Raw genomic sequence first — 23,757 nt, 5'->3', positions numbered from 1 at the left:
TGATATGATTATATAGTTCCTGTTCAGAAGGTTTCTTAACGCCACACTGCTTGTACTGACACTTGTATGTCTTGTTAGTGTGGTTATTGTAGATGTGAGTAGTAAGATTCTGCTTCATAATAGCAGTATAGTCACATTGTGTACACTTGTACTGTTTGTCCCCCGTGTGTGTTAACATGTGACATGCGAGAGCGTGTTGGTGATCAGTCCTATATTTACAGTAAGGACAGCTGAGTCTCGCTACCTTATCGTGTACTGTTCTGATGTGTGCAGTTAAGTGACTCCTCTGAGTAAACATCTTCCCACACGTGTCACACTTGTGTACTTTCTCTTTTCCTGACAATCTCAGAGTCTTCCCACATGTGTGTATCTCCAGTTCTTGTTGTGTCTTAAACAGCTTAAGACAACCAGTTGCAGTGCAATGATATTGTTGACCTGTATTAATGGAAGATTACTGAAATAAAGTGAGGAATTGTCCAGCAATATAATAAAGATAGTCTCGTGTTCAATTAATTTTGCATTTTAAGGGATAAATCGTACTACTAAAGTTAGAGATTGTTCTCACCATTTTCAATATCAGTCTGCAACGAATACCCTAACTCTTCGAAATAGTCCTCTCCGTAGAAAACTAGTAATTCCTCTCCCAACCCAATTGGTTTATACGAATAATACTGTATTCCACCTAGAATAATTATTCCATGATAAAAGGCATTGCACAACGATACAAATATTTATTTATACTAATAGTCATTAACTAAACCAATGTTATTTCATCACCAGAATACACCTAAGTAAAATACAGCTTATTTAATCTGTGGATGGTAAGTTGCAGGTTTATAACGATTCTGCCCAACATACTTGGGTATGAAATATTCACAACTCATGTAAATAGATAAGTAAAAACGTAGAAAACTGGCGCATATGTGCACCCAATTTTACCTGGGATATTTCTAACAAGGACGTTCTCTTCACATTGACCCCGAGCACAGTTAAGAAACCGTAACCAGTTGCTAGCCCTGTGACTTGCCCCATCTAGATAGATAACATCTCCGTCCTGACTAACAGCTCTCCACGCATATCCACTCTCTTTATCTGAAGACTCTAACTTCTTGTACTCCTTTTCTGATACGACTTTTCCCTTGTAGTTACCTGATAAAATAGATAAATCAGAACAACCCACTTTAGGGTACAAAACATTTATAGACTTGCTGTCTGGAGAAAGGGAAAGTGGACACCAAAAAAAGAAGTAATAGCTGATCCCAGGAAATCACGTGACCTACCCAATATACTTCCTGGTTCAATAAACTGAGACGCAAAAGCTCCATCTCCAGCCCTGGGAATTGTAGATTCTTTGATTTCAATACAACTAGGAACTGGGAAGTTTGCAGTCTTCTTAGTTCCTGGTTGGCTGATATCTTCTAAGCAGGGGAGTAAAGGACCATGTAGTTCACATTCTCCCCTCACATAATCTTTACACTGCCAGCAAACTGAAAACATAACCATTCTATTATAAATATCATTTATAAAAGTATCCACCAAATTATTACAGTAAAAGAAACAGTAACATTACTATTTAATTTAAGCAAAGATTTAGTAAAATTCTGAGGGATCATTATAATTCTGATAGTTTCAACTTAAATTTCAGTTGTTGCTACGTACCAAACAAAAAATACCATATAGTAAACAATAAGTAAACTCTATGTATTGTAACTTACAATATTCAGACTGTAACACCTCCTCCAGATTATCGTTATCATCACGGTATGTAACCCCCTCTTTAGCAACTCTAGGAGGATTACTACGTCTATTTTTAGAAGCTTTTCTTGCAGCTGCTTCAATTTCTGTCTTGGAGAAGTCTTCCTGAATGTTATTACTCTCAGCAGTGGTATCTGTAGGAACACTAATCTGTGTCTGTGTAGTGTTTGATATCTCTTCTGATTCTTTATCTTCGTCAAACAAGCTCAGTAGATAACCATCATCCAACATTCCTAGATATTCAAAATCATCTATCTCTTCTTCTTTCTTCTCAGAGTCAGGTTCTGACTCAGGTAACCAATAAGAAGGACGGGGAATATTGTCAATATTCTCGTACACTTCTCTGTTACTAAGTATGGTGGGAAGTTTCTTTGTTTGTGTTACAGAGCTGGATACGGTATTAGACTCTGTTGTTACACCAGATGTGTTATCAATTCTCACATTGTCTGTTATACTCTTATGATAACTGCTGCTTCTTTTATCTGGAGTTACCATGTCACTACGTTCAGTATTGTTGTGTGTTCTGCTACAAGAGGGTAAGTTGTCATTCGGTTCAGATGTTGTTCTGATATATTCTTTGCTTTGTGGTATGATACTTTTGTTAGTACTCGCTTTGGTATGGTCGCCATCATTATCTAGAACAGTAATTCTATCCATATCTTTGAGCACCTCCTTCACTTTCTCGTTATACCTGCGGGATAAAGAATCAACATGTTAGTAATATTTAATATGCACTAGCACTATGCAATCAACTACAATTACAAAATATATATTATGCAGTGGTTACGAGAAGCCATAGAATTTTTATGTGTAAGACAACAAAGTATCAAAATTAAAAACTAACTCGTCCTGCGTCATGTTGTGATAGTTATCATACAACTCAAGTGCTCGATCAAGACAAGTATCTGCCTGATCCTTGTTTATTCTACCAAACTTATACTGTTCCTCATCATCGTCAGGTACATCATTTCTCTTGTCTGACATAAGTTCATTATAGAGGTCAGGAGGCAGCTCAATTCTATCTATATCCTCATCTGAGGACTCTTCATTCTCCCTGTAAAGTAGTACCCATTAAATATATAATATCATAACATTGTTTAGTTCAAAAACAAAACATCATTGAGAATCTGACAAATATTTATGCAAAAAGAAACACGGGCAAAAGTTCTAAAAGACGATTATGATCAAGATTCAAGCTATTAAATCAAATTAAATAAGAAGATATAATGTAACTAACATGTCCTCCAGGAATTTATCCCAGCCACCAGGATAAGTCTCACAAGTAATTTTATAGAACTCCTCATCAGACATAAGAGAGTCTATGTTAGCCTCACATATTTCATGTGTAAACTCAGGGTTTTCTGCAATCAGTTTACACACATCTACAGGACCTTCTCCGAGGTGAGAAGCTAGATTCTTGTTGACAAGTAGATCTTGTAATGCTGGTACAGACTCAGGTTCTGAGTGTAGGAACATCTCTAGTTCCTCTACTTCAGGAGCTTCAGCTTCTTCAGGCTGATTCACTTGTCTTACACATTCCACACAATCCAGTTGTTCTATTTTTATCTTTTTAGTCTCAACTCTTCCATTCTTATGTTTACCTTTCTGGGACTTCTTCTTTTTGTTGGGAGATTTCTTCTTCTTATTGACTACAGGACTGTCTTTGTCACTGTCTGAGCTGTACCTCTCAGCGGGGTTTCTGGGATCAATATTAACAACCTCCTCAAGTTTTATCAACCCATCTTCATACTGATTCAGCAATATTTCATCTGCGATGTGAGATAATGGTTATTTTATACGGAAATGAGTTTTGACACTACCGTGTCAAAATACTAATTTCACAAAATCGTGCAATAATTTGATCAATCACAGTAGCCTATTTGAAGTTGGAGCAGAAGCTCAGAGGTTGAGAGGTTCATTAATTGTTAGTTCATTATTTGTTTAACGGATGAAGATTAAACTTACACTGTGAGCAGGCTGAGGTATGTTCCTCCCATTCTTTAGTCCGGTAACATTCCAGTGGTTCATCTAGTGTCATAAAACCCAGTTCCACCAACTTATCTCTGTTATCTCTTATTCTCTTGTATCTTTTGAGACTGTGTTCACACACACCTCCACAGTACCTGGCCCCTTCAAACAACTTCCACAGTGACATTATGTTCTAAATATTACAAAGTAGATTTAGTTGGAAGCAACAGTTAGTTTACAACAGAGATATTATAAATATAACTTAAATTTAAATATTAATCAAATGTTGGTTCAAAGTTATATAAATACGATCAAGAATTATAAAATAACTTTTAATAGAAGAAAAATATATAGTCCTATAAACAATAGGGATAAAGTAATTCGTCAAACTTTAAGAAAATTACCAATAACAATTTCTTCAACAAGGTCTATTCTTGCAAGTAATTTCATGTCTGTTTTTGCTAGAAGCTACACTAAACCTCCTATCACAGTAAGAACAGGAGAACAGTTTCTCGCCTGTGTGTGTCCTCATGTGTCTAGTTAAATGATTGTTCTGAGTAAACCCCTTACCACACACACTACACTTGTATGGTTTCTCTCCAGTGTGTATCAGAGCATGTTTCTTCAGATCACCAGATTGTAAAAACAGTTTTCCACAGTACTTACACTCGTGTTGTGATTCTAGCTCACGATCACCATGTGTTCGCCTGTGGTATTCAAGATTATCTGCTCTGTTATAAGACATCGGACACACATCACATCTGTATTGTTGTAGTGGATGCTCTGTGCTGATATGATCATATAGATCCTGTTCAGAAGGTTTCTTAACACCACACTGCTTGTACCGACACTTGTATGTTTTATTAGTGTGGTTATTGTAGATGTGAGCAGTGAGTTGCTGCTTCGTAATAGCAGTATAGTCACAGTGTGTACACTTGTACTGTTTGTCCCCATTGTGAGTTAACATGTGACGGGTAAGAACTTGTTGGTGATCAGTCCTATATTTACAGTAAGGACAGCTCAGTCTCGCTACCTTATCGTGTACTGTTCTGATGTGTATAGTTAAGGTACATCTCTGAGCAAACATCTTCCCACACTTGTCACACTTGTGTACTTTCTCTTTGCCTGACAATCTCGGAGTCTTCCCACATGTGTGTGTCTTCAGCTCTTGCTGTGTCTTAAACAGCTTAAGACAACCAGTTGCAGTGCAATGATATTGCTGACCTGTATTAATGAAATATTACTGAAATAAAGTGAGGAACTGTCCAGCAATATCTTGAAATAAAGATAATCTTCGATGTGAAATTTACGACTATTTGTTACTATAGAATTTTTCTTACCATTTTCAACATCAGTCTGCAACGAATACCCTAACTCTTCGAAATAGTCCTCTCCGTAGAAAACTAATAATTCTTCTCCTAACCCAATAGGTTTATACGAATAATACTGTATTCCACCTAGAAGAATTATTCCATGATAAAAGGGTATTTTATCACCAGAATACATCGTAATACAATAGAGCTTAATAATCCGAGGATGGTAAGTTGCAGGTTGACATAGCGAATCTAAGTAAGTAAGAGTAAGTAAGTAAGATAAATAAGAACTAAGAATGACGCATAGCAGTAGAAAACTGGCGAATAAGAACACCCCATTTTACCTGGGATATTTCTTACAAGAACGTTCTCTTCACATTGACCCCGAGCACAGTTAAGATACCGTAACCAGTTGCTAGCCCTGTGACTTGCCCCATCTAGATAGATAACATCCCCGTCCTGACTAACAGCTCTCCACGCATATCCACTCTCTTTATCTGAAGACTCTAACTTCTTGTACTCCTTTTCTGATATGACTTTTCCCTTGTAGTTACCTGATAAAATAGATAAATCAGAACAACTCACTTTAAGATACAAAAGATTCTTGCAATTGTTGTCTGGTGAAAGGCACAGTGGACACCAAAAAAAGGAGTAAAGTCTGATCTCACCACACCACGTGACCTACCCAATATAATTCCTGGTTCAATAAACTGAGACGCAAAAGCTCCATCTCCAGCCCTGGGAATTGTGGATTCTTTGATTTCAATACAACTAGGTACTGGGAAGTTTGCAGTCTTCTTAGTTCCAGGTTGGGTGATATCTTCTAAACAGGGGAGTAAAGGACCATGTAGTTCACATTCTCCCCTCACATAATCTTTACACTGCCAGCAAACTGAAAAACAGAATTTCATTAAAAACATCATTCATAAAAGAATCCACCGAATTATTACAGTAAAAGTAACAGTAACATTACTATTTAATTTAAGCAAAGATTCTTTTGAACATCTGATTCTGACGGATTTTTATAATTCAGACTTGAATTTTAGTTGCTGATACATAACAAAAAATACCATATAGTATTGATAAACAATAAGTAAACTCCCGTCTACATTGTAACTTACAATATTCAGACTGTAACACCTCCTCCAGATTATCGTTATCATCACGGTATGTAACCCCCTCTTTAGCAACTCTAGGAGGGTTACTACGTCTATTTTTAGAAGCTTTTCCTGCAGCTGCTTCAACTTCTGTCTTGGAGAAGTCTTCCTGAATGTTATCTCTCTCAGCAGTCATTTCTGTAGGAACACTAATGTGTGTCTGTGCAGTGTTTGGCATCTCTTCTGATTCTTTATCTTCGTCAAACAAGCTCAGTAGATAACCATCATCCAACATTCCTAGATACTCAAAATCATCTATCTCTTCTTCTTTCTTCTCAGAGTCAGGTTCTGACTCAGGTAACCAATAAGAAGGACGGGGAATATTGTCAATATTCTCGTACACTTCTCTGTTACTGAGTATGGTGGGGAGTTTCTTTGTTTGTGTTACAGAGCTGGAGCTGGTATTAGACTCTGTTGTTACACCAGATGTGTTATCAATTCTCACATTGTCTGTTTCACTCTTATGATAACTACTGCTACTTTTATCTGGAGTTACCATGTCACTACGTTCAGTATCGTTGTGTGTACCGCTACAAGAGGGTAAGTTGTCATTCGGTTCAGGTGTTGTTCTGGCATATTCTTTGCTTTGTGGTATGATACTTTTGTTAGTACTCGCTTTGGTATGGTCGACATCATTATCTAGAACAGTAATTCTATCCATATCTTTGAGCACCTCCTTCACTTTTTTGTTATACCTGCGGAATAAACAATTAACATGTTAGTCGTATTTAAAATGCACTAGCACTATGTAATCAACTACAATTAAAAAATATATATTATGTTATATGTAGTTGTTAAGAGAAGCCATTAATGTATATTTATGTGCAAGACAACAAAGTATCAAAAGTAAAAACTAACTCGTCCTGCGTCATGTTGTGATAGTTATCATACAACTCAAGTGCTCGATCAAGACAAGTATCTGCCTGGTCCTTGTTTATTCTACCAAACTTATACTGTTCCTCATCATCGTCAGGTACATCATTACTCTTGTCTGACATAAGTTCATTATAGAGGTCAGGAGGCAGCTCAATTCTATCTATCTCCTCATCTGAGGACTCTTCATTCTCCCTGTAAAGTAGTACCCATTAAATATATAATATCATAACATTACTAGGTTCAAAAGAGAACTTCATTGAGAATCTGACAAATATTTATGCAAAAAGAAACACGAACAAAAGTTCTAAAACACGATTATGATCAAGATTCAAGCTATTAAATCAAATTAAATAAGAAGATATAATGTAACTAACATGTCCTCCAGGAATTTCTCCCAGCCACCAGGATAAGTCTCACAAGTAATTTTATAGAACTCCTCATCAGACATAAGAGAGTCTATGTTAGCCTCACATATTTCATGTGTAAACTCAGGGTTTTCTGCAATCAGTTTACACACATCTACAGGACCTTCTCCGAGGTGAGAAGCTAGATTCTTGTTGACAAGTAGATCTTGTAATGCTGGTACAGACTCAGGTTCTGAGTGTAGGAACATCTCTAGTTCCTCTACTTCAGGAGCTTCAGCTTCTTCAGGCTGATTAACTTGTCTTACACATTCTACACAATCCAGTTGTTCTACTTTTATCTTTTTAGACTCAACTCTTCCATTCTTATGTTTCCCCTTCTGGGACTTCTTCTTTTTGTTGGGAGATTTCTTCTTCTTATTGACTACAGGACTGTCTTTGTCATTGTCTGAGCTGTACCTCTCAGCGGGGTTTCTGGGATCAATATTAACAACCTCCTCAAGTTTTATCAACCCATCTTCATACTGATTCAGCAATGTTTCATCTGCGATATGAGATAATGGTTAATATATACGAAAAATGAGTTTTGAGACTACTGTGTCATCAAAAACAAATTTCACAAAATTTGGCAATAATTTGATCTATCACAGTAGCCTTTCTGAAGTGACTACTTAAAGTTGGAGCAGAAGTTCAGAGGTTGAGAGGTTAATTAATTGTTAGTTCATTATTTGTTTAACGGATGAAGATTAAGCTTACACTGTGAGTAGGCTGAGGTATGTTCCTCCCATTCTTTAGTCCGGTAACATTCCAGTGGTTCATCTAGTGTCATAAAACCCAGTTCCACCAACTTATCTCTGTTGTCTCTTATTCTCTTGTATCTTTTGAGACTGTGTTCACACACACCTCCACAGTACCTGGCCCCTTCAAACAACTTCCACAGTGACATTATGTTCTAAATATTACAAACTAGATTTAGTTGGAAGCGACAGTTAGTTTACAACAGAGATATAATAAATATAACTTAAATTTAAATATTAATCAAATGTTGGTTCAAAGTTATTCTGACAATATTAGTTTGAACATCAGTTGGAAAATGACAAATCAAATACAATTAAGAATTATGTAATAACTTAGTCAGAAGAAATAGTCCAGTTAGCATTAAGTAATTTAACAAACTATAACAGAAAGTTACCAATAACTCAATAACAATATTCTCAACAAGGTCTATTCTTGCAAAAAATTTCATGTTTGTTTTTGTTATTACTATCACAAAACCTCTTATCACAGTAAGAACAGGAGAATGGTTTCTCGCCTGTGTGTGTCCTCATGTGTCTATTTAAACTACTGTTCGTATTAAACCCTTTACCACACACATTACACTTGTGTGGTTTCTCTCCAGTGTGTGTCCTCATGTGTCTATTTAAACTACTGTTCGTATTAAACCCTTTACCACACACATTACACTTGTGTGGTTTCTCTCCAGTGTGTGTCAGACCATGTTTCTTCAGAGTACCAGATTTTAAAAACAGTTTTCCACAGTACTTACACTCGTGTTGTGATTCTAGCTCACGATCAACATGTATTCGCCTATGTGCCTCAAGAGTATCTGCTCTGTTATAAGACATCGGACACACATCACATCTGTATTGTTGTAGTGGGTGCTCTGTACTGATATGATCATATAGTTCCTGTTCAGAAGGTTTCTTAACACCACACTGCTTGTACTGACACTTATAAGTCTTGTTAGTGTGGTTATTGTAGATGTGAGTAGTAAGACTCTGCTTCGTAATAGCAGTATAGTCACATTGTGTACACTTGTACTGTTTGTCCCCCGTGTGTGTTAACATGTGACGTGTGAGGTTAGGTTGCTGATCAGTTTTATATTTACAGTAGGGACAGCTCAGTCTCGCTACCTTATCGTGTACAGTTCTGATGTGTGCAGTTAAGGTACATCTCTGAGCAAACATCTTCCCACACACATCACACTTGTGTACTTTCTCTTTTCCTGATACTACTCGATTCTTCCCACATGTGTGTGTCTCCAGTTCTTGTTGTGTCTTAAACAGCTTCAGACAACCAGTTGCAGTGCAATGATATTGCTGACCTGTATTAATGTTATAAAGTGAGGAACTGTCCAGCAGAATTTTGTAATAAAGATAATCTTCGATGTGACCATTTAATTTACGACTATTTGTTACTCTAGAATTTTTCTTACCATTTTCAACATCAGTCTGCAACGAATACCCTAACTCTTCGAAATAGTCCTCTCCGTAGAAAACTAGTAATTCTTCTCCCAACCCAATAGGTTTATATGAATAATACTGTATTCCACCAGTTTTAATACTTTCAACACTACTATATAACAAATAATTTGAGTTTAGGGAATGTGCTAAGTAACACCCCGTATGGGGAGTATGTACTGATAACCTCTCATCTCTGGGGCGAGACATGATGTACCTGCTCAGTGGGTCTGGGAGTTGGATGGAATGCATCCGGCACTTCTTGCGAAGTGTCGGCCCAAACCTTTGGGACTAGGTAAGAGTGTGTCTGTCTGTATTGAGCCCTAATGGTAGTCTTTCGGATGTTGTTATTATTGAAATTGTTTTCCAAATGACTCAATTACATCGTGAGTCTTCTTAATTGCAATGATTTATTTAAAACTAAACTTTTCAATATCTCATTACCATTCCTTTTCTGCCGTTTATTCTCGTTTCAGATAGGCACATCATGCCGCTGTGTGTACCGTCTGACCCCTTGGGCTGCTGTGCTTGTGCTGACTGTCGACCCCTGGAGATGTTCTCCTTCTACAATGGAACTTGATAAACTGAAAGACCTTATAGTTCCCCAACTGGGAAATCTCGCTAACGAAGAACTTAGAAAGGTGCAGAATACATTGGAGAACCTTCTCCAATATACCAACACGCTACTTGATTCTGCACCCTCTTCAGTACCCAAAATACAGGAATCATCGAGTCCATCATCCTCTTCCCCACCTTCTCCATCTCCGCTGCTCCTTCACTATAATCTTCGACATGACCCCCTTAGTGAGCCTCTGGTTGAGGAAGTCCTTGAACACGTCAAGAAGATCAATTACAGCAGGTCTGGAACAAACTTAAGCCCAGATACCTTCCTGTACGGCAGCCAACGATACGCATACAATCGAAGATCTGCTGCCCTCTCACCAGTCTCTATCCAACCCAACACCATCATGGATAAACTGCTGAAGACTGTTAACTTAACACTAGGAACAAAGTATAACTCTATGTTAGTTAACAAGTACAGCTCATATGTGTGTTGCCTTCCTCCCCACAAGGATGATGAATCAGGCCTCGATCCAGGTGCACCAATATCAACACTCTCGATTGGTGCAACTCGGAAAATGAACATTTCCCTTGACAAAAAGAAATCCGTCAAGTACCTTACTCTTACTCCCGGGAGCATATTCACGATGTTGCCTGGTTTCCAGCAATCTTTTTACCATGAAATACTTGCTGGAGACAAAGATGTACAGAAAGAAAGGGGAGTCCGTTACAGTGTCACCTTCCGACGTCTGCTCCCACCTAAAGAAGCCCCTCCTGCTATCCATTCTCCTCCCCCATCCTCCTCCCCTCCTCCCCCACAACCTTCTGCAGAACCGAATACCTCCCCTGCAACCAGCACCTCCAAAGATGCCACATACCCTGATACCTTTGTGTTTGGCAGCTCCCTCCTCAAGAGCTTGAAAACTGAAACACTTTCCAGGCGTGGAAAAATTTTTAAAGTTATCTCCCGGTCTGGAGCACACGCTTGTGACATTTATAACGAAGTTGAAAAGTGTGCCAAGCAATTTAATACATCTAATGTTTCCACTGTGTTCCTTCAAGTCGGGGGAAATGATGTTGAAAATTTGATTGTAGACTCTGACATAAAACGCATATTTGAAGACATTAATGACCTTATAATCCTAACAAAACAGGTATTTCCTGCAGCTAAGATTAATTTCTTTTCACTTGTCCCTAGGAAGGCAAGTTATCTTACACATATTAGAAATATGCATAAGTTTAATGATCTATTAAGTGAGATGTGTAAGAAAGAAAGTATAAGATTTGTTGACTTTTTCTCTTTTTTCCTAAAGAAGACACCTACTATGTGGCTTTTAGATTTTAATATATTTAACAGGGATGGTATCCATCTTAATCCTGTTGGAACCAGTGTGTTAGCCAAAGTTCTTATTGGCGTTGCTAACCAACCTAGGTAGTCACCTTGTAACATGTTCAACTTATAGAATTCAGAGAACTCTTTCATTTTTAACGAACATTATAGCTTAACAATGCTCTCATAATTTGTTCCCATATTTATTAATTGACAATATTTTAATTCATTAACTTCTTGCTTCTTTAACAGAGTATAATCAGTACATATTTTCCAGTCTCCATCTAACTTTGAGTTTTAAACTAATTTATGGGAGTCACGTTTTTACAACACAGAACAGTGATTGGTCTATACTCTCCCAAAGTCAAATGCAATGCTAAATTAAATATAGATTCAATTACCACTATAGAGAAAAGTGCTATTTTAAAGATGATTTATGGAGTAGTGATTGTTGTATATGTGTATATGATCTGTCTGTTATTGGCGGGGGCCATTGAAACAGCAAGTGAATACTCAGACCAAACATTTCGTATGCATCGCTCGTACAAGATCGGACTACACCTGACCAATGACTGGGACTGCCTTATGAACAGTGCAAATCTTGTAGTCCTAATGATCATCTATTCAAAGAAACAAAATGGAATAGCCCTATGGATAGTGAAGTATGGTTGTCCCAGACGTTACTCCTCCGCTAAGTGTAGTGGACATCAGTTCCTAAGTAACATGTTCACCATCTGGACGACCATTCTGAACTTAGTTTTTCTTGTTATCTGCAATACAAGCATACTTAACCCAGGTCCAGTTGATAACAATAACCTCAGTCATCTAAAGGTAATGTACCAAAATTTGAGAGGGCTTGTCCCCTTTAGTGGCCTAGCATCTAAAAACATGCCGCTTGATGCTGGTAAACTACTAGAGCTCCAATCTAAGATCTATGAAGACAAGCCTGATGTTATTGTTCTGACTGAGACTTGGCTTTCAAAAGAGCACCTGGAAAATGAGATCCTCCCTGATAGCATCTACAAGATATATCGGAAGGATAGATCCAAAAGATCCCACCCCCCGGATCCTGATAACCCAAATAAGTTTCGAAGGAAGGGGGGTGGAGTCCTTATTGCAGTCAAGACTGGCATCAGTATTGAAAATGACAAGATTGATGTCAGCTCTAGGGCTGAAATGATCTCAGTCAGCCTAAAATCAAACAACACATGCTACTGCATAACTGCCTGCTATAGAGTTGGCACCCTTGGTGAAAATAATTTTAATGAAATTGAGAAACACCTCAGAAATGTGGTAGGACGGAGAAAGTTTAAGGCCCACTTTGTAGTTGGGGACTTCAATCTACCTGAAGTTAACTGGTCAGACGGTGTGTCCCCCACACTTCTTGGTGGCCGTTTTATAGATCTGTTTAATGACCTAGGCTTAACACAAATGATAAACCAACCCACTCATGATAAAGGGAAGGTCCTCGATCTTCTCTTCTGTAATATGATAAGTGTTGTTGAAAATTTGGCGGTCCTGGGGAAAAATGAGATATGCTCCTCAGATCACTTTGGAATAACTTTTAGTGCTAAAATGAAGTTTAGAAAGAAGGTCACCAAACGAAAAATCTTAAATTACAAAAAAGCAGACTGGATCGGCCTGAACAATGATCTGAAATCAGTTAGATGGGATGATCACCTTAACTGTGATGCAGAAACAGGATGGTTCCGTTTTAAGAAAATCCTGTTCCATCACATACAGAACCGAATCCCAACTATTACGATATCAGATAAGGATCAGCCACCCTGGTTTGACTCTGACACTTATCAGCTGTGTCTCAAAAAAGAAAAACTACGAGTCAAATCTAAAAGATCATGCCTAGCTGAGGACTATGAAAAGTTCTCACAATGTAGAAAAGATTTTCAAAATTTGGTCGACCAAAAAATGATATCAAATCTGAATGATGATGATGATCCAGCTCTTATATCAAAGAAATTCTGGAAACATGTCAAATCGACATCAAAATCTACTCGCATACCAGGAACAGTAAACTATAACGGCAGATTTAGAAACAATCACTTAGACCAAGCTGAAATGTTCAATGAATATTTTGCTGCACAGTTTTCCGAAGCGAGTAATTATGATGTTGATATTGATTATAGTAATGACTCAGTAAACGACATTGAGTTCAGTACCAGCAGAATCCGAAAAATTCTAAAAGATGTCAATGTTAATAAAGCTGCTGGTCCAGATGGTATCCATGGCAAAATTTTAAAGAACTGTAGAGATAGTATTGCATACCCACTCTCGAGCCTTTTTAAAATCTCTTATAATATAGGTCAGATACCATCTGAATGGAAATTTGCTAACGTAGTACCTGTGCATAAGAAAGGCCCCAAAACTTTAGTTGAAAATTATCGGCCAATCTCTCTCACAAGCCTTACAATGAAAATTTTTGAAAAAATAGTGAGAGATGAACTGTTGGCAAAATGCCAGCATAAAATACATGACAACCAGCATGGTTTTCTTCCTCAGAGGTCTTGTACTACACAAATGGTCGGGTATATAGACTGTCTTTCACTGTCTATTAACGATAATATCAGAACTGATGTGGTATACTTTGACTTTGCCAAGGCCTTTGACTCAGTTAACCATGATGTCATCCTAAAGAAATTAAAATCGGAATTTGAAATTGATGGTACACTGTTGAAGTTTATTATGAACTATCTCAAAGACCGCAAACAGTGTGTTATTATTGGGGGATCCCAATCAGAACAAAAGAATGTCCAATCAGGAGTTCCCCAAGGCTCCATTTTAGGACCTCTGTTTTTTGTACTCTTTATTAATGACATGTCAGAATGCGTAAGTGAAGGTACAAAAATTGCCCTGTACGCTGATGACACCAAAATATGGCGTAAAATTGTGGGCTGGAGGGACCATGAGATCCTACAAGCAGATATAGATGCCCTGCATTGCTGGGCAGTAAGAAACAAAATGAAGTTTCACCCCAATAAATGTAAGGTACTCTCTATATCAAGCAAATTGAGCGAAAAAGGAATTTTGAGTTTTTTCCCCTTTCAGCTCTTTGTCTACACCCTAGATGGAACGGCACTAGACTTCGTCCAGAGTGAAAAAGACCTTGGGGTCTTTGTTAGAACAGACCTTAAGTGGGAGGAGAACATAGTCAACCTTTGTACGAAAGCTAGTTCTCGTCTAGGTCTAATGAAAAGAACTCTACGGTTTATTAACGACCGTAAACAAAAACGGGCATTCTATCTAGCGCTGGTTAGGAGCCTTTTCGAAAATTGCAGTGTTGTCTGGAGACCAACAAGTGTTGTCTTGAATAACAAAGTTGAAAACATTCAGCGCAGAGCAATTAAGTGGATCCTTGGCGAACAGGATCATCACTATAATGACTTAGAATACTTGGCTCGATTAAGAGAGCTAGACATGTTGCCAATGGAGCTGAAGTTTGAATACACAGACTTACTATTATTCCATCAGATATACAATGGTCAATCTGTTCTGAAGCTCCCACCTTATTTAACCCCGATAACAACCAGTGAACAGGGTAGGTTGCGTTCAAACATAAGGCAACCCTCGAGATATAATGAAGTTGATACATCTCAAATGCCTGATATCAACCAGAGGCGACAGAACAGACACGACCACCTTTCCCTGAAGTGTACTGTGGAAGCAAAAGCTCACTCCTTTAAGAGAAGCTTCTTCTTCAGAACACACAGTGTCTGGAATGACCTACCAACTGACCTTAAAGAGATAAGTGATGCCGGAACTTTTAAGGCAAACCTGGCAAAACACTTTTGGGACAAATTGACAGACCCTGACTAAGTTAATGAGTGCAAATGATATTTATATGTGGGCCCCCGCCACTGATAGATCGGTCACGATACTGAATATAACAACTATAATATAAAAATAAATCTATTAAATAATATTAAATAACATTTACGTTCTGTCTCCATGATTTGACCCTGGTGCAGTCCTCAGTTAATATACTTAACTGGATTACGCGAACTTTATATCCGACTGTAATCTTGCTTCTAAGCGCTGTGTGATGATACGCGCGCAATTTTTGGCGCATTATGGGTCAGGTCATGGATACATTATGTATTTATTTTGATAATTCTAAATTTGCGTGTTTTAGATACATTTTGTGTGTTTAGATGGAGGTGGTGTTAGTGAGTCTGGGAGTAGAACTATTACTTGTAATACGTATACCCCCAGAACTTGTACCACTTAACCATGCTTTTAGTATTTATACAATATGGACTACAACTTTTACCCTACAAATGCCTCATGATAATAATGTCGTATATTTTTAATTCTCTTTGCTGTATTGTATAAACAATATAATGTACTATTTGTAAAAGTTTCAAATCAAAATCAAATCACCTAGAAGAATTATTCCATGATAAAAGGGTATTTTATCACTAGAATACATCGTAATACAATAGAGCTTAATAATCCGAGGATGGTAAGTTGCAGGTTGACATAGCGAATCTAAGTAAGTAAGAGTAAGTAAGTAAGATAAGTAAGAACTAAGAATGACGCATAGCAGTAGAAAACTGGCGAATAAGAACACCCCATTTTACCTGGGATATTTCTTACAAGAACGTTCTCTTCACATTGACCCCGAGCACAGTTAAGAAACCGTAACCAGTTGCTAGCCCTGTGACTTGCCCCATCTAGATAGATAACATCTCCGTCCTGACTAACAGCTCTCCACGCATATCCACTCTCTTTATCTGAAGACTCTAACTTCTTGTACTCTTTTTCTGATACGACTTTTCCCTTGTAGTTCCCTGATAAAATAGATAAATCAGAACAACTCACTTTAAGATACAAAACATTCTTGCATTTGTTGTCTGGTGAAAGGCACAGTGGACACCAAATGTCCAAATGTCCAAATGTCCAAAAAAGGAGTAAAGTCTGATCTCACCACATCACGTGACCTACCCAATATACTTCCTGGTTCAATAAACTGAGACGCAAAAGCTCCATCTCCAGCCCTAGGAATTGTGGATTCTTTGATTTCAATACAACTAGGTACTGGGAAGTTTGCAGTCTTCTTAGTTCCAGGTTGGGTGATGTCTTCTAAACAGGGGAGTAAAGGACCATGTAATTCACATTCTCCCCTCACATAATCTTTACACTGCCAACAAACTGGAAACAGAAGCATTTCATTGAAAATGTCATTTATAAAAGTATCTACCAAATTATTACAGTAAAAGTAACAGTACCGTTACCAACAAATTCAAGTATAGATTCAGAAAAAACATTTGATTTTGACGGACTAATTATTATTCAGATAGTTTGAAGTTTGAAGTTAAATTTTAGTTGTACAGATAAATGACTATAAATACCATCTAGTTTTGATAAACAATAAGTAAACTCCTATCTTCGTAGTAACTTACAATATTCAGACTGTAACACCTCCTCCAGATTATCGTTATCATCACGGTATGTAACCCCCTCTTTAGCAACTCTAGGAGGGTTACTACGTCTATTTTTAGAAGCTTTTCCTGCAGCTGCTTCAAGTTCTGTCTTGGAAAAGTCTTCCTGAATGTTATCTCTCTCAGCAGTCATTTCTGTAGGAACACTAATGTGTGTCTGTGCAGTGTTTGGCATCTCTTCTGATTCTTTATCTTCGTCAAACAAGCTCAGTAGATAACCATCATCCAACATTCCTAGATACTCAAAATCATCTATCTCTTCTTCTTTCTTCTCAGAGTCAGGTTCTGACTCAGGTAACCAATAAGAAGGACGGGGAATATTGTCAATATTCTCGTACACTTCTCTGTTACTGAGTATGGTGGGGAGTTTCTTTGTTTGTGTTACAGAGCTGGAGCTGGTATCAGACTCTGTGGTTACACCAGATGTGTTATCAATTCTCACATTGTCTGTTTCACTCTTATGATAACTACTGCTACTTTTATCTGGAGTTACCATGTCACTACGTTCAGTATCGTTGTGTGTACCGCTACAAGAGGGTAAGTTTTCATTCGGTTCAGGTGTTGTTCTGGCATATTCTTTGCTTTGTGGTATGTTACTTTTGTTAGTACTCGCTTTGGTATGGTCGCCATCATTATCTAGAACAGTAATTCTATCCATATCTTTGAGCACCTCCTTCACTTTCTCGTTATACCTGCGGGATAAAGAATCAACATGTAGCATATTTAAAATGCACTAGCACTATGCAATCAACTACAATTACAAAATATATATTATGCAGTGGTTACGAGAAGCCATAGAATTTTTATGTGTTAGACAACAAAGTATCAAAAGTAAAAACTAACTCGTCCTGCGTCATGTTGTGATGGTTATCATACAACTCAAGTGCTCGATCAAGACAGGTATCTGCCTGGTCCTTGTTTATTCTACCAAACTTATACTGTTCCTCATCATCGTCAGGTACATCATTACTCTTGTCTGACATAAGTTCATTATAGAGGTCAGGAGGCAGCTCAATTCTATCTATCTCCTCATCTGAGGACTCTTCATTCTCCCTGTAAAGTAGTACCCATTAAACATATAATATCATAACATTGTTTAGTTCAAAAACAAAACATCATTGAGAATCTGACAAATATTTATACAAAAAGAAACACGAGCAAAAGTTCTAAAACACGATTATGATCAAGATTCAAGCTATTAAATCAAATTAAATAAGAAGATATAATGTAACTAACATGTCCTCCAGGAATTTCTCCCAGCCACCAGGATAAGTCTCACAAGTAATTTTATAGAACTCCTCATCAGACATAAGAGAGTCTATGTTAGCCTCACATATTTCATGTGTAAACTCAGGGTTTTCTGCAATCAGTTTACACACATCTACAGGACCTTCTCCGAGGTGAGAAGCTAGATTCTTGTTGACAAGTAGATCTTGTAATGCTGGTACAGACTCAGGTTCTGAGTGTAGGAACATCTCTAGTTCCTCTACTTCAGGAGCTTCAGCTTCTTCAGGCTGATTAACTTGTCTTACACATTCCATACAATCCAGTTGTTCTACTTTTATCTTTTTAGTCTCAACTCTTCCATTCTTATGTTTACCTTTCTGGGACTTCTTCTTTTTGTTGGGAGATTTCTTCTTCTTATTGACTACAGGACTGTCTTTGTCACTGTCTGAGCTGTACCTCTCAGCGGGGTTTCTGGGATCAATATTAACAACCTCCTCAAGTTTTATCAACCCATCTTCATACTGATTCAGCAATGTTTCATCTGCGATGTGAGATAATGGTTATTTTATACGGAAATGAGTTTTGAGACTACTGTGTCATCAAAAACGAATTTAACAAAATTTGGCAATAATTTGATCTATCACAGTAGCCTTTCTGAAGTGACTACTTAAAGTTGGAGCAGAAGTTCAGAGGTTGAGAGGTTGATTAATTGTTAGTTCATTATTTGTTTAACGGATGAAGATTAAACTTACACTGTGAGTAGGCTGAGGTATGTTCCTCCCATTCTTTAGTCCGGTAACATTCCAGTGGTTCATCTAGTGTCATAAAACCCAGTTCCACCAACTTATCTCTGTTGTCTCTTATTCTCTTGTATCTTTTGAGACTGTGTTCACACACACCTCCACAGTACCTGGCCCCTTCAAACAACTTCCACAGTGACATTATGTTCTAAATATTACAAAGTAGATTTAGTTGGAAGCAACAGTTAGTTTACAACAGAGATATAATAAATATAACTTAAATTTAAATATTAATCAAATGTTGGTTCAAAGTTATTTGACAATATTAGTTTGAAGTTTGAACATCAGTTGGAAAACTCCACCAGTTCAGAATTATAAAATAACATTACATAGAAGAAAATATAGTCCAATAAGCAATAAGCATAAAGTAATTCGTCAAACTAAAAGAAAACTACCAAATACCAATAACAATTTCTTCAACAGGGTTTATTCTTGCAAGTAATTTCGTGTTTATTTCTGTCACCACTTTCACTAAACCTCCTATCACAGTAAGAACAGGAGTAGGGTTTCTCCCCTGTGTGTATCCTCATGTGTCTAGTTAAATTACACTTAACAGTAAACCCCTTACCACACACACTACACTTGTGTGGTCTTTCTCCAGTGTGTGTCAGAGCATGTTTCTTCAGATCACCAGATTGTAAAAACAGTTTTCCACAGTACTTACACTCGTGTTGTGATTCTAGCTCACGATCACCATGTGTTCGCTTGTGGTATCCAAGTTGTCCTGCTGTGTTAAAAGACATTGGACACACATCACATCTGTATTGTTGTAGTGGGTGCTCTGTACTGATATGATCATATAGTTCCTGTTCAGAAGGTTTCTTAACACCACACTGCCTGTACCGACACTTGTATGTCTTGTTAGTGTGGTTATTGTAGATGTGAAGAGTGAGACTCTGCTTCGTAATAGCAGTATAGTCACAGTGTGTACACTTGTACTGTTTGTCCCCCGTGTGTGTTAACATGTGACTGGTAAGAACTTGTTGGTAATCAGTTTTATATTTACAGTAAGGACAGCTGTGTCTCGCTACCTTATCGTGTACTGTTCTGATGTGTGCAGTTAAGTGACTCCTCTGAGCAAACATCTTCCTACACGTGTCACACTTGTGTACTTTCTCTTTGCCTGATACTCCTCGAGTCTTCCCACATGTGTGTGTCTCCAGTTCTTGTTGTGTCTTAAACAGCTTAAGACAACCAGTTGCAGTGCAATGATATTGTTGACCTGTATTAATGGAAGATTACTGAAATTAAGTGAGGAATTGTGGAAATTAATTTTGCATTTTAAGGGATAAATCGTACTACTAAAGTTAGAGATTGTTCTCACCATTTTCAATATCAGTCTGCAACGAATACCCTAACTCTTCGAAATAGTCCTCTCCGTAGAAAACTAGTAATTCCTCTCCCAACCCAATTGGTTTATACGAATAATACTGTATTCCACCTAGAATAATTATTCCATGATAGAAGGTATTGCACAACGATACAAATATTTATTTATACTAATAGTCATTAACTAAACCAATGTTATTTCATCACCAGAATACACCTAAGTAAAATACAGCTTATTTAATCTGTGGATGGTAAGTTGCAGGTTTATAACGATTCTGCCCAACATACTTGGGTATGAAATATTCACAACTCACGTAAATAGATAAGTAAAAACGTAGAAAACTGGTGCATATGTGCACCCAATTTTACCTGGGATATTTCTAACAAGGACGTTCTCTTCACATTGACCCCGAGCACAGTTAAGAAACCGTAACCAGTTGCTAGCCCTGTGACTAGCCCCATCGAGGTATATAACATCACCGTCCTGGCTAACAGCACGCCACGCATATCCACTCTCTTTATCTGAAGTCTCTAACTTCTTGTACTCCTTTTCTGATATGACTTTTCCCTTGTAGTTACCTGATAAAATAGATAAATCAGAACAACTCACTTTAGGGTACAAAACATTTATAGACTTGCTGTCTGGAGAAAGGGACAGTGGACACCAAAAAAAGAAGTAAAAGCTGATCCCAGCAAATCACGTGACTTACCCAATATACTTCCTGGTTCAATAAACTGAGACGCAAAAGCTCCATCTCCAGCCCTGGGAATTGTGGATTCTTTGATTTCAATACAACTAGGTACTGGAAAGTTTGCAGTCTTCTTAGTTCCCGGTTGGCTGATATCTTCTAAACAGGGGAGTAAAGGACCATGTAGTTCACATTCTCCCCTCACATAATCTTTACACTGCCAGCAAACTGAAAAACAGAATTTCATTGAAAACATCATTTATAGAAGTATCCACCAAATTATTACAGTAAAAGAAACAGTAACATTACTATTTAATTTAAGCAAAGATTTAGTAAAATTCTGAGGGATCATTATAATTCTGATAGTTTCAACTTTAATTTCAGTTGTTGCTACCAAACAAAAAATACCATATAGTAAACAATAAGTAAACTCTACGTATTGTAACTTACAATATTCAGACTGTAACACCTCCTCCAGATTATCGTTATCATCACAGTATGTAACCCCCTCTTTAGCAACTCTAGGAGGGTTACTACGTCTATTTTTAGAAGCTTTTCCTGCAGCTGCTTCAACTTCTGTCTTGGAGAAGTCTTCCTGAATGTTATCTCTCGCAGCAGTCATTTCTGTAGGAACACTAATGTGTGTCTGTGCAGTGTTTGGCATCTCTTCTGATTCTTTATCTTCGTCAAACAAGCTCAGTAGATAACCATCGTCCAACATTCCTAGATACTCAAAATCATCTATCTCTTCTTCTTTCTTCTCAGAGTCAGGTTCTGACTCAGGTAACCAATAAGAAGGACGGGGAATATTGTCAATATTCTCGTACACTTCTCTGTTACTAAGTATGGTGGGGAGTTTCTTTGTTTGTGTTACAGAGCTGGAGCTGGTATCAGACTCTGTTGTTACACCAGATGTGTTATCAATTATCACATTGTCTGTTTCACTCTTATGATAACTACTGCTACTTTTATCTGGAGTTACCATGTCACTACGTTCAGTATCGTTGTGTGTACCGCTACAAGAGGGTAAGTTGTCATTAGGTTCAGGTGTTGTTCTGGCATATTCTTTGCTTTGTGGTATGTTACTTTTGTTAGTACTCGATTTGGTATGGTCGACATCATTATCTAGAACAGTAATTCTATCCATATCTTTGAGCACCTCCTTCACTTTTTTGTTATACCTGCAGGATAAACAATTAACATGTTAGTCATATTTAAAATTCACCAGCAACATGCAATCAACTACAATTACAAAATATATATAATGCAGTGGTTACGAGAAGCCATAGAATTTTTATGTGTAAGAGAACAAAGTATCAAAAGTAAAAACTAACTCGTCCTGCGTCATGTTGTGATAGTTATCATACAACTCAAGTGCTCGATCAAGACAAGTATCTGCCTGGTCCTTGTTTATTCTACCAAACTTATACTGTTCCTCATCATCGTCAGGTACATCATTACTCTTGTCAGACATAAGTTCATTATAGAGGTCAGGAGGCAGCTCAATTCTATCTATCTCCTCATCTGAGGACTCTTCATTCTCCCTGTAAAGTAGTACCCATTAAACATATAATATCATAACATTGTTTAGTTCAAAAACAAAACATCATTGAGAATCTGACAAATATTTATGCAAAAAGAAACACGAGCAAAAGTTCTAAAACACGATTATGATCAAGATTCAAGCTATTAAATCAAATTAAATAAGAAGATATAATGTAACTAACATGTCCTCCAGGAATTTCTCCCAGCCACCAGGATAAGTCTCACAAGTAATTTTATAGAACTCCTCATCAGACATAAGAGAGTCTATGTTAGCCTCACATATTTCATGTGTAAACTCAGGGTTTTCTGCAATCAGTTTACACACATCTACAGGACCTTCTCCGAGGTGAGAAGCTAGATTCTTGTTGACAAGTAGATCTTGTAATGCTGGTACAGACTCAGGTTCTGAGTGTAGGAACATCTCTAGTTCCTCTACTTCAGGAGCTTCAGCTTCTTCAGGCTGATTAACTTGTCTTACACATTCCACACAATCTAGCTGTTCTACTTTTATCTTTTTAGTCTCAACTCTTCCATTCTTATGTTTACCTTTCTGGGACTTTTTTTTGTTGGGAGATTTCTTCTTCTTATTGACTACAGGACTGTCTTTGTCACTGTCTGAGCTGTACCTCTCAGCGGGGTTTCTGGGATCAATATTAACAACCTCCTCAAGTTTTATCAACCCACCTTCATACTGATTCAGCAATATTTCATCTGCGATGTGAGATAATGGTTATTTTATACGGAAATGAGTTTTGACACTACCGTGTCAAAAGACTAATTTCACAAAATCGTGCAATAATTTGATCAATCACAGTAGCCTATTTGAAGTTGGAGCAGAAGTTCAGAGGTTGAGAGGTTCATTAATTGTTAGTTCATTATTTGTTTAACGGAAGAAAATTGAACTTACACTGTGAGTAGGCTGAGGTATGTTCCTCCCATTCTTTAGTCCGGTAACATTCCAGTGGTTCATCTAGTGTCATAAAACCCAGTTCCACCAACTTATCTCTGTTGTCTCTTATTCTCTTGTATCTTTTGAGACTGTGTTCACACACACCTCCACAGTACCTGGCCCCTTCAAACAACTTCCACAGTGACATTATGTTCTAAATATTACAAACTAGATTTAGTTGGAAGCAACAGTTAGTTTAC

General features: G+C 37.5%; 6 protein-coding genes across 6 annotated transcripts in view; all 6 read right to left on the bottom strand.

The window, feature by feature from the left end:
- The window catches only part of LOC134821779 (uncharacterized), a 474,787-nt gene extending 470,864 nt beyond the window's left edge, over positions 1-3,923 (bottom strand). Inside the window, exons 1-7 of the mRNA XM_063832545.1 lie at positions 3,721-3,923; positions 2,993-3,524; positions 2,600-2,809; positions 1,716-2,446; positions 1,281-1,487; positions 940-1,149; positions 566-682 (exon numbers count right to left, since the gene is read on the bottom strand). Coding sequence (XP_063688615.1) covers positions 566-682; positions 940-1,149; positions 1,281-1,487; positions 1,716-2,446; positions 2,600-2,809; positions 2,993-3,524; positions 3,721-3,910 — 2,197 coding nt within the window. The 5' untranslated portion in view covers positions 3,911-3,923. The remainder of the gene's footprint in view (positions 1-565; positions 683-939; positions 1,150-1,280; positions 1,488-1,715; positions 2,447-2,599; positions 2,810-2,992; positions 3,525-3,720) is intronic.
- The window catches only part of LOC134821782 (ovochymase-2-like), a 141,883-nt gene extending 127,325 nt beyond the window's left edge, over positions 1-14,558 (bottom strand). The window contains exon 1 of the mRNA XM_063832549.1: positions 14,551-14,558. The gene's annotated coding sequence lies outside the window, so the exon portion shown is untranslated. The remainder of the gene's footprint in view (positions 1-14,550) is intronic.
- LOC134821780 (histone-lysine N-methyltransferase PRDM9-like) lies at positions 4,042-7,735 on the bottom strand. The gene is made up of 7 exons (XM_063832546.1): positions 7,444-7,735; positions 7,052-7,261; positions 6,158-6,888; positions 5,722-5,928; positions 5,381-5,590; positions 5,064-5,180; positions 4,042-4,947 (listed from the first exon to the last, which is right to left on the bottom strand). The coding sequence occupies exons 1-7, from the start codon at positions 7,680-7,682 to the stop codon at positions 4,142-4,144; spliced, it is 2,520 nt and encodes an 839-aa protein (XP_063688616.1). The 5' UTR covers positions 7,683-7,735; the 3' UTR covers positions 4,042-4,141.
- On the bottom strand, positions 8,584-10,872 carry LOC134821798 (zinc finger protein 501-like). The gene is made up of 4 exons (XM_063832577.1): positions 10,850-10,872; positions 10,425-10,532; positions 9,647-9,783; positions 8,584-9,535 (listed from the first exon to the last, which is right to left on the bottom strand). The coding sequence occupies exons 1-4, from the start codon at positions 10,870-10,872 to the stop codon at positions 8,646-8,648; spliced, it is 1,158 nt and encodes a 385-aa protein (XP_063688647.1). The 3' UTR covers positions 8,584-8,645.
- Positions 14,559-16,039: 1,481 nt separating the features above from the next.
- On the bottom strand, positions 16,040-19,200 carry LOC134821781 (uncharacterized). Its single transcript, XM_063832548.1, has 6 exons — positions 18,998-19,200; positions 18,255-18,786; positions 17,862-18,071; positions 16,980-17,710; positions 16,522-16,728; positions 16,040-16,367 (listed from the first exon to the last, which is right to left on the bottom strand). The coding sequence occupies exons 1-6, from the start codon at positions 19,185-19,187 to the stop codon at positions 16,066-16,068; spliced, it is 2,172 nt and encodes a 723-aa protein (XP_063688618.1). The 5' UTR covers positions 19,188-19,200; the 3' UTR covers positions 16,040-16,065.
- Positions 19,201-19,350: 150 nt separating this feature from the next.
- LOC134821813 (histone-lysine N-methyltransferase PRDM9-like) lies at positions 19,351-23,738 on the bottom strand. The gene is made up of 8 exons (XM_063832600.1): positions 23,516-23,738; positions 22,791-23,319; positions 22,398-22,607; positions 21,514-22,244; positions 21,085-21,291; positions 20,744-20,953; positions 20,370-20,486; positions 19,351-20,267 (listed from the first exon to the last, which is right to left on the bottom strand). The coding sequence occupies exons 1-8, from the start codon at positions 23,703-23,705 to the stop codon at positions 19,462-19,464; spliced, it is 3,000 nt and encodes a 999-aa protein (XP_063688670.1). The 5' UTR covers positions 23,706-23,738; the 3' UTR covers positions 19,351-19,461.
- Between the last annotated feature and the right edge of the window lie 19 nt (positions 23,739-23,757).

This window comes from Bolinopsis microptera, chromosome 10 (assembly GCF_026151205.1).
Source record: "Bolinopsis microptera isolate Bmic1 chromosome 10, MBARI_Bmic_1.0, whole genome shotgun sequence".
Classification (NCBI taxonomy): Eukaryota; Metazoa; Ctenophora; class Tentaculata; order Lobata; family Bolinopsidae; genus Bolinopsis; species Bolinopsis microptera.
Note: the sequence above shows the minus strand (reverse complement) of the source record. Positions and strands in the feature narration are given on the sequence as shown.

What these genes read in the sequence shown, in the direction of transcription:
- LOC134821780 (XM_063832546.1), bottom strand. Translation starts at nt 7,682, where the DNA reads ATGTTCCTACACTCAGAACCTGAGTCTGTACCAGCATTACAAGATCTA. An exon ending in GGTGTTACAGTCTGAATATT is followed by an intron (nt 5,929 to 6,157) that starts GTAAGTTACAAT and finishes TCTGTTTTTCAG; the next exon opens with TTTGCTGGCAGTGTAAAGAT. An exon ending in TCTTGTAAGAAATATCCCAG is followed by an intron (nt 5,181 to 5,380) that starts GTAAAATGGGGT and finishes TAATTCTTCTAG; the next exon opens with GTGGAATACAGTATTATTCG.
- LOC134821798 (XM_063832577.1), bottom strand. Translation starts at nt 10,872, where the DNA reads ATGCTCCCGGGAGTAAGAGTAAG. An exon ending in GAGCAGCGGAGATGGAGAAG is followed by an intron (nt 9,784 to 10,424) that starts GTGGGGAAGAGG and finishes GTTATATAGTAG; the next exon opens with TGTTGAAAGTATTAAAACTG. An exon ending in GCAGACTGATGTTGAAAATG is followed by an intron (nt 9,536 to 9,646) that starts GTAAGAAAAATT and finishes ACATTAATACAG; the next exon opens with GTCAGCAATATCATTGCACT.
- LOC134821781 (XM_063832548.1), bottom strand. Translation starts at nt 19,187, where the DNA reads ATGTCACTGTGGAAGTTGTTTGAAGGGGCCAGGTACTGTGGAGGTGTG. An exon ending in TACCTCAGCCTACTCACAGT is followed by an intron (nt 18,787 to 18,997) that starts GTAAGTTTAATC and finishes CTCACATCGCAG; the next exon opens with ATGAAACATTGCTGAATCAG. An exon ending in GGTGTTACAGTCTGAATATT is followed by an intron (nt 16,729 to 16,979) that starts GTAAGTTACTAC and finishes TTCTGTTTCCAG; the next exon opens with TTTGTTGGCAGTGTAAAGAT.
- LOC134821813 (XM_063832600.1), bottom strand. Translation starts at nt 23,705, where the DNA reads ATGTCACTGTGGAAGTTGTTTGAAGGGGCCAGGTACTGTGGAGGTGTG. An exon ending in CACAACATGACGCAGGACGA is followed by an intron (nt 22,245 to 22,397) that starts GTTAGTTTTTAC and finishes TTTATCCTGCAG; the next exon opens with GTATAACAAAAAAGTGAAGG. An exon ending in GCAGACTGATATTGAAAATG is followed by an intron (nt 20,268 to 20,369) that starts GTGAGAACAATC and finishes CCATTAATACAG; the next exon opens with GTCAACAATATCATTGCACT.